Source organism: Ochotona curzoniae, unplaced genomic scaffold, assembly GCF_017591425.1.
Source record: "Ochotona curzoniae isolate NIBS_2020 unplaced genomic scaffold, NIBS_Ocur_1.0 contig_430, whole genome shotgun sequence".
Classification (NCBI taxonomy): Eukaryota; Metazoa; Chordata; class Mammalia; order Lagomorpha; family Ochotonidae; genus Ochotona; species Ochotona curzoniae.
Window position 1 is genome coordinate 10,307,823 of NW_024466219.1, and position 9,731 is coordinate 10,317,553.

Sequence of the window (9,731 nt, forward strand, 5' to 3'; positions counted from 1 at the left end):
AAGATCCCATCTGGTACTGTTGTAATTTTATTCAGTTGCACACACTAAAATTAGCATGGATACAATACAAACCCAACTAATAGGCCAGGTAAGCAAATAACCAAATCAGTACATGGTTGGCCTAGTTATTTTCTGCCAAAGTCCTGATAAATGAAGTGTAAAATATTGAATTAATGGTGACATGGTTTGTCAGATAACTTGTCCCATTAGTATAAAAAAATTGAGAACCTATGAAAGAACTAAAAAAGTAAAAAATGATGGCCTAGACAACTTTCTGAACTAAATAATGATTAACCTGATATATCCACTTAGCTGAACTTATTAACTTAATGCAACATACCTGAGAAACAATAAAATCTAGGACACTTAAACCAACAAACAAGAAAAAACTTTAATCAAACAAAATGATGCTATTCCAAAGAAAATGGAAATACATGTTTCCAGGATTCAACTATGATTGTGAGACTTCTTTTTTTTTTAATACAGCTAAAATCCATGCATTTTCCTGGATTTATTTGATAAATTACTTTTCCTTGACTTGCTTTTTTAACAATTCCTGACTCATTCAGTCTTGAATGTTAGGTAGGATCACATTCCATGCCGGCCAATAAATTCACATAATGCAGTCTGTCTGTTCTGAATGACTTTTTAATTTCCATCCAGCAATCAGGCAGAAATCCAATTTGTTAAAGAAGACTTACTACTAATTAATCTCTACAGATGACTTTAACAGAGTGGCACTGAAACACGAGCTGGAAACAAGCAAGGAGAGTGAGCACGATTCAGACGAGTCATCTGAGGATGAGAGCGACTCGGAGGAAACAAGCAAATACATCAATGCCTCCTTTGTAATGGTAGGTATTGAGGTTGACAATCCTATCTACGTCATGAGGGCCTTTCAGAAAACAGTTCAAGTACATACTGCCTGGGACGAAAGCTTCCATTTTTAATACTGTATTTTAACTATGGAAAGATGTAAAGAATAAAATTCTATAAAATTGATGCAAAATAAGACTTGGCTATTACTGATCAGTTGAAATGCCAAATTGGCTATTACCATTTTCTTTTTTTTTAAATTAAATGTCATTGTTTAAAAAATGTTTATACTTAACAACCTGAACTATAGACAAATCCAAATTTAAGCATTCATATAATAAAAAAAAAACTTTTCATTCAGGGTAATTCAATACATACTGTAATTTTAAGAAATTGAGAATTCAAAGAAGAAATTTTTTTAGTCATTTAAGACATTCTAAATAATAAATAGAAATTGTACGACATTTTTCTTTTTCACCTTCATAGAATACCAGTTCACTTGGAAAGTATCATATGCATATGTAGCATCAACTAAAGACATAATGATGACAATATGAAAAAATTCCCTCCCTACCATTTACAAACACATGCATTTTAATTAGGGTAAAGATGGCGGGTTTTATTGGTAAATAAAACGTGTTCATTTTGTAAGATCATATGTCTTCCTTTTGATTTAATACTACTAGAATTATCATGATCTGAAAACTCATATTAAACATAGATATCACATTGCATCTTGGACCCCAACTCTTGATACTTTTGTGTCTCAACATCAATGTCAAGCTGTGTTTCTGCATGATTATCCTAAAATCCTACTGCTCTCTCTTCCCTAGCAGTAACACTGAAGTTCCAACCACATGAACCCTTGCTGTTTTATTTGCTCTTTTTCAGAGTTACTGGAAACCTGAAGTGATGATCGCCACTCAGGGGCCGCTGAAAGAGACTGTCGGTGACTTTTGGCAGATGGTATTCCAAAGAAAAGTCAGCATTGTTGTTATGTTGACGGAGCTGAAGCAGGAAGACCAGGTTTGCATGTTGAAGAATTTGTTGTTTCTTTTTTTATTGCAAAATACCATTCAGCATCCTAGATCACTTTCTGGATTGTTGTAGCTGCATCTTGGCTCTGCGGCACAAATCCGCATGTCCAGTCTTACCCTGACGTTGGAGTGCGGGCTCCATCCCCTGGGTTGCAACTCCTCCAGGCTTCCTGTTTCCTTTTCAGAATGGCAGGCTGCTCACCACATTTCTAGTGTCACAATCAAACGGCAACACCATCCTTGCATTTCATCCCAGATAAAATCCCAGTGCCTTGTGTGACATTTAAAATCCTTCTCATCACTTTCCACATTCTGCTCCTTTTTGTTTGTTAAGGTACCCCCACTTTGGCAAGGGGGTCACCTGGGTGAATCACACCTTTCAAAAGCTCCTCACTGAAGATGAGCCTATTGATGTCCCAATTTATCTGACTGTGCTTTTTCTCCACATTTTCATGATATTCTTCTAAGAAGAAAGAAGTCCTGAAAAATGTATCCATCTCTTTTATTCCCATGTGATTTTTGCCATAATATTCTATAGTTGGAAGCAAACCTAGGCTACCTGTAATCTCTTAATTAATGCCCGTGGCATGTGTTTGATCTTTTCCTTAATGCTTCAAATAATTATTACGTTTTCCCTGGCAGGGATGGCGATTGTTGTGGGGCTGTGGTCATGGAGAATATTGTTTGTAGAAAATGGTAACACTGTGACCATTCATCTATCCTCCAGATTAGACCTATCCTTATACACTCAGTTGACACAGAGCAGCTCAGGCGTTGGTCACCAAGACAGAGACAGGTCTCTGAAAGGGGCAGCCTTCTTCCTCAATGGTTTGGAAGGACAGTGGGACCTGGGTCACACAGACGCTATGAACATCACCTGTTATGTCTTTACAGACTATCCATTAGGCTGAATGGAAGGGAGGGGCAAATGTCAGAGACCTGCAGAAGGGCAGGCAGAGGTGTCTCTTGATGTTCTGCTGCCTGACTTTTCCTGAACTTCCTCTACTTCCACGAGGAAACAGATATTTGATAAGTGGGCCTCCAATGTGCCTGAAAGAGAGTTGCAATTTTTATGAGCAAGTTGCTGTTTTAGGGAACAACAGTTTTCATTTAATAGAAAGGCGGGAAGGGGCAAAGAGGGAGATGGAGAAGTAAGGAGAAAGAGAGAAGATGGATGTTTGGAGTACTTTAAAGAACAGAATATTCAGATAAGAGTTGTTGAACTATCGTCTTTCTTATCTAGGAAATCTGTGCCCAGTACTGGGGAGAAGAAGGGAAGCAAACATACGGAGACATAGAAGTTGCAGTGAAAGACACAAATAAGTCCTCAGGTTTTACTCTCCGTGTATTTGAAGTCAGACATTCCAAGGTAAACAAACATTTCAGAAACACATCTCTTTGATGTACGGGGTCTGCTAGCAAAATTCACATACCCTCTGCAAGCAAAGCCACCGTCTGCATAAAGCCTCATTTAAAAAACTATTTAATGAAAACATACCATCACAAAGTAAATGTGCCTAGGAAATTACAAAACAATTCGGACTTCACTCAGTCTGCCGCCTCTTCTGCTTTCAGAGGAAAGAGCCTCGCACCGTGTACCAGTACCAATACGCTAACTGGAGTGCAGAGCAGCTTCCCGCAGAACCCAAAGAATTCGTCTCTATGATGCAGAGTCTCAAACAAAAACTGCCCAAGAAAAACTTCGCTGACCGGAACAAACACCACAAGAACGTGCCTCTGCTCATTCATTGCAGGTGGGTGGGGTGGGAAGATCGCCCTAAGAACCCCCACGATGGCCTGACTCCTTCTTCCACATTTATTCTGGCATTGAACTTATACTTGCCGACACAGCAGGTGACCACAGGGGAAACGACTTGTGAAATGAGTCCTTCTCGGTTCCCATAGCACAACTAGTATAAATGTAACAGAAAAGATCATATTTTAGTGCCTTGCTTTCATCGCCATGCTACGTTGTCTTCGATTCTCACTTTCTAGTGGTGACTCCAGAAAGTCACCGGCACGGTCTGAATTATTGTTGGAAGAATGCACAAGCAGACTGGCGAATGGGTGTCACAGTGCATTCACGCTCTCGTGTGCTTCTCCACTCTAGGAGATGTCACAACAGCTGGACGACTGATGACTTTGCATCTGATAATCACTAGTCAAATGTTAGCTTATATCCCAGCGTTCAGCAAATGTGACTTGATACCTGTAATTGGATGGTTAAACAGATCCAAAACACAATCATAGAAACATGAAAAGGACAATATTCACCAGCTCTTTAGTGGAATCCCATAAGCGGGAATAGTTGCCTACTTATCAACCTCAAGGAAAAAGAGTAAAAGAAGTTTGCATGACGCTAAAAAGTTTACGTGGGGAGAATATCAAAGGAAATCAGAAGTAACAGTAAAGTAAAATGGAAATATAAATCTAGTGAAATGCTTTTAGCGTTTTTGAAAATGTCCTGTTAGTGCTGGAATGACACATATTAGAATCCAGATGTTAGAGACATTGCTTCTTGTACTTATTTGGCTGCCCACATGTGAAGCTCAAGTGCAAAGAAATCTTCATAATGAAACTTTGGGCTCTCAAACGATGTATATCTCATTGGACATGGTTGAATACCTACTGTCTGCTCCTCAGTATATATGATCAAATATACTGCAGATGACATGCAAATTAAATTAAATATTCATTATGTCTTGTACCCTCCATAGCTTAGTAATTCATTTGATGGTTCTTACTTTAATGAATAAATCTGCTGGGCATCACCTTTTTCCTGATGCATTTTTAAAAGTGGTATAGAGAGGCTCCAGCATGGTAGCCTAGTGGCTAACGTTCTCGCCTTGCATTTGCTGAGATCCCAGATGCATACAGGCTTGTGTCCTGGCTGCTCCAGTTCTCTTCCACTTCCATGCTTGTGGCCTGGGAAAGTAGTAGAGGATGGCCCAGGGCCTTGGGACCTTGTACCTGCATGGGAGACCCCAAGGAAGCTTGTGGCTCCCAGCTTCAGATTGGCTCAGCTCTGGCCATCGTGGCCACTTGGGGAGTGAGCCAGCAGATGGAAGATCCTTCTGTCTCCTTCCCTCTGTAAATCTGACTTTCCAATTAAAAAAAAAATGAATAGAATGTTTGAAAAAACAAAAGGCGGTATAGAAAAGTAGACGAATGAAAAAAGGCTATTAACTAACTTACAAATATATATGGCCTGATATTTCCAGTCTCACCAGTTCCTAGCTATTCCTTACCCCCCAGAAAATCATGGCTCTCCGTTCTATCCAATTGGTATTAAGATATCGATCGCAATGACTTCAGATGTCAAGAAGAAAGCGCTGCGATCCAAGAAGCGCGTGTAGTCAAGGCTCAGACAAATATTTCCTAAACAACAGGGTTATCATGGTCTCAACTTGAAAAGGTGTCCCCTCCGACAGCATTTAGCAGATGTAACTCAGCTCTTCAAAGACGGTAATAAAATCATTGTAATTAATGAATAGCTTTTAATAAAAGGATACTCGTTCCCTACCTGTTACATACTATTCGACGACTGCTTTTTGCTATCCTCCATGAAAAGTGTAATTATTTTCTGTGTTGTTGGTCTTTTTCTTCCTCTAACAGAGATGGGTCTCAGCAAACGGGCATATTTTGTGCCTTGTTAAATCTCATGGAAAGTGCAGAAACAGAAGAGGTTGTAGATGTTTTTCAAGTCGTGAAGTCTCTACGCAAATCTAGGCCAGGAATGGTCTCCACATACGTGAGTATATCTCTTTGCTTTTAGTGCCTTTAGTTCAAGGGTGCCTTCCTTCATATCCATCCTTACCCTGCTCTCCCTCCCTCCCTCCCTCCCTCTCCTTCCCTTCTTCATCTGTTCTTTCTTCTGTTTTGCATTATAACCCACACCACTTATTTTCACTATAAGTGAGAGACCTAAGTCAGCTTTGTCTGCAGTTTGATGTGACGGTTGTTGAAGAGTGTTTCCTGAAATGCTCATGACTTTGTTTCCATCTCCTCCCCTTTAGTCCTGTGTCCATTTATGCTGCTGTGTAACCAGTGGCCTCAATGATCAGGGGCTTAAATGGGTAACATCAATTAGGGTTCACTCGTGTGTAGTTTTGCTGGATTCTCAACCTGATCTTCTTAGGTGAGCCAGTCAAGAGATGTCTACTCCTACAACTGTGACAGTTGATGGTCTGCAGGGGTCTGGCTGGTCTAACTTTTCCTGCCAGGAAGGCCAGCAGTTAGCTGCCATCTAGCTATGCGGTTAGAGAAGCATCTGCTTCTCTTCTCCCTGGAAGATGAGCAAAGTCTTCTGCAGGGACAAGTAGCAGAGTTTTAAGAAGGAGAACAGACCCAGCTGGCAGTCTTAGGGCTCAGGCTTGCACATGAGCCATGCATCTCCCTCTAACTTTTATTAACCCAGCACATCTCAAACCAGCCCAGATTTGAGTCTGGGAAATAAAGTCCACCTCCTGGTGCTAGGACCTGTGATCACACTGAAAATATGTTTGTACACAGCTAGAATAATCCATCTATCTTTCTATGCAGTGGTAACTGCAGGTGGTTGTGAGGGAATTAATCAGTATCCACAACATAAGGGTAATTGCTCATTGGAATATGTGAAAGGTATAAGAACATGAGTGGGGCACTGGGTTAATATAGGAAACAGGAAGGGCTTCTTCAAGCAGGCGATTCCCTCCTGGAGTCCTCAGTGATGCCCTGGCATTGGACCAGGAGCAAACAACTGGCACCCTGGGGACAGGTGTGGGGCTGAGATAGACAGTAGCCTGCGGGCGAGGGGATGACACCAGTTGGGTGTTGCTGTAAGACACAGCTTGAATGATTTTCCACAGGTGATCCTTTAGACTTGTAAGGAAACCAATTCATCTGGAGTGTTCTTATGAAAATATGCCAGAGTACTTTTATATCAGCCAGGGTTTCCACAGGCAAATGATGTGTTCCTGTTCGTTTCTATGTGACAAAAAGTAATGCCATCTACTTTGTTCATGTAATTTTTGGCTGCTTTCTATACCAGGAGCAATATCAATTCCTGTATGACATCATTGCCAGCACCTACCCTGCCCAGAATGGACAAGTCAAGAAACACAGCAACCAAGAAGATAAAATCAAGTTTGAAAATGAGCTGGACAAAGCAAAACAGGATGGGAATTGCATTAGTTCCCCAGATGTCCAAGATAAGACCCAGGAAGGGAGCAAAGAGGCTGAAGATACGGAGACAACAGGCAGCCCTGAAGAACCAGAACATTCTGCCAATGGCCCTGCAAGTCCGGCTTTAACTCAGAATGCATAGGCACAGACATAGGTGCAGTAACTCAAACAAGAGGGCAGAATAGGTACAAGTGAGTTAATGATGTGCATTGGACACGTGTGCAGGAAGCCTTTGTTTTACTACTTCTGGAAAAGTATTTAAGATAGTTTTGCTAAGAAGTTCTGTACAGGTTTATGCTTGCTTTTAGATTTTGTCTGCCACTGAACAAACCCACTTCTCTGCTGTCTGTGTGTGTGTCTGTGTGTGTCTGTGTGTGTGTGAATATAACTTTCAAGCGAATCCCAGTGTGCTTGAGAAACTCTGTCTTTTCATTTTTTTGAAGGAAAAACCTCTCCAATTTTATATAGAAAGTGTTACCTAAACTTGAAGGATCTACTTTTAAATCACAGCTTTCACACGGACTATGTAAGAATAACATGTACATTTCTAGAATGACCTCAAGATGTCCTCCTTGTTCTATTCATATCCATCTTTAAGTTTAGACTTCTACAAAGTGTCTATAAAAGTAGTATGGGTGAATGTTGTTACTATGAAAAATTTAACAGAGTTAATATTTGGCAATCTTATGTTCCATATGTTATCTTTTAGTTCTATAACTTTTAAGCATATTTAATCTAATTTTAAAAACCTAATTGACTTTTTTGCTATATCACCGGGGGTTTACAATTTTGCCACAGATATTTTCTGTACACAGATGAAGTTTATTGCTTGTGACTTTGGACCAAAAATGATGCTTGTTACATAGTATGTTTCAACTCAAATAAATATCTTTAAATACTTGTAGTAAATATTGAAACTTGTAGGATAAAAATATAGCATGAAAATGTTTTTTTGCAAAGTGTTACATGCTACATCTTACGTATTTTTATAGATATCAACCTTGATTTGAAAATATATTCCATGTGTATATTTCTCATGTCAAAATCCATTCTTTTGTTTAAGTACTTTTACTTCAGGCTTTCCAAATGCTAAGACTACTTTATCAGGAATTAATATCAATTATCATAATAAAATGCTATTATCTATTCTTATTTATAGTATATCAAGCATGTTATATAGTATTATGGTAAATAGCATGCACCTATAAAAATATAGATTTATTGCAATGAATGACATTTGCAGAATAATTTTGCAGTACATTTTTAAAGATATATTCATTTAGAAGAGTTACGGGAAAGACAGACTTGTAGAGAGACAGGGGGAAAGTTCTTCCAACCACTGACTCACTCTCCGAGTGGCCACAATAACCAGAGCTGAGACCATCTGAAGATGGGTGCCTCTTCCCAGTTTCCCATGTGGGTGCGGAGTCCCAAGGCATTAGGCTGTCCTCGACTGCTTTCCCAGGCCACAAGTAGGGAGCTGGAAGGGAAGTGGAGCAGCCATATTGGATCCCAGAGCATGCAAGCTGTGGACTTCAGCAGCCACTAGGGCCCTGCTTGCTTTTATATGTTTTCATTATACATCAACCAACTGCTTTCTGTGGAACTCAAGTTGTTTTGTGTTCCGACTTCTAATTCTCTCATTGTCATAAAGCACAATTGACGATTAATCGTTAGGCTGTTATATAGTTTCTTGTCTTTATTTAACAAACTAGAAAGAAGGGAATTTTATAGTGAAGCGCCACTTTCTGCTTTATATTAAGGTTACCTATGAGGTATTTACTGGGAGTGGGGGTAAAAGGAGGAGGTGAGAACCACCTAAAATGGGCGTCAGAGAGCCACGCATCTTGCTTTCCCTCTGTCAGCTGTGAAGTCTTTCATGCCCATGTCTCCTGTTGGAGCTTTGTCCACTGTCACTTACTGGATGGCTTGGTGAACAGGTGCAGTTCTGTTGTCAGAAGACAGGAAGGCTGTCTGAGCTGTCTGAGTTACTGCAAGACACACATAGCAAAACTGATAGATTTGAAATAATCTCTGTGCTTTTAGAGCGTCGAACTGCAAATTACACTTTTGAAAGGCAGATCAGACTCCCATTTCCTAGATGTAGGATCCACACGCCTCCCTTAAGTTCTGTGCCTTTAGGAAGCAGGTAGGACGTACTTCCTTTTCCTCGGCCAGTCAGAGGCTGTGCTGGGGCAGTGATGCAGCGGTCACCCCGAGGAAGGCAGCTCTGTGAGCATAGGCCAAGGTTGGGGCCAGTACAGGAGGATGTGGCAATACCTGTTTATGAATGAACTATATCTGTTTATACATGAACTATAGCCCCAGTGTAGTGCCTGTGGATTGTATTTAAAGGAATCTATTGCATGATATAAAAACTTTCCTTGTTGAAGTTTGGTACTGCCACTGTACATTTCAAGGCCTAGTCAGAAAAATTAAGCAAAAGTTCCAAGCTTAAAAATTGCAGTACATATAGAGGATGGATTTTTGAGTCTCAATCTGAAAAGTCCATGAAAAATGAAATTTAGATATTTCCTCACAAAATTCTTTGGAAATGCATGCAGAGGTTCTTGGTAATATGCAGTTCCAAAAATTTTTGAAAATCTCTTCATATGGTTAATGGCACAATTGCTGTATTTCTGTGAAATTTTCTTTCTTTCTGGTACTGGAATTTGTTGACACTAAAAGGCGTGTTTAATCATATTTTCTATCTAC

General features: G+C 40.0%; 1 protein-coding gene across 1 annotated transcript in view; it reads left to right on the forward strand.

Moving 5' to 3' along the window:
- PTPRC (protein tyrosine phosphatase receptor type C) overlaps nt 1-7,915 on the forward strand; it is a gene marked incomplete at its 5' end in the record, with an annotated part of 98,430 nt that extends 90,515 nt beyond the window's left edge. Inside the window, 6 exons of the mRNA XM_040985781.1 lie at nt 721-854; nt 1,708-1,842; nt 3,097-3,222; nt 3,429-3,607; nt 5,469-5,604; nt 6,883-7,915. Coding sequence (XP_040841715.1) covers nt 721-854; nt 1,708-1,842; nt 3,097-3,222; nt 3,429-3,607; nt 5,469-5,604; nt 6,883-7,158 — 986 coding nt within the window. The remainder of the gene's footprint in view (nt 1-720; nt 855-1,707; nt 1,843-3,096; nt 3,223-3,428; nt 3,608-5,468; nt 5,605-6,882) is intronic.
- Nucleotides 7,916-9,731: the final 1,816 nt, after the last annotated feature.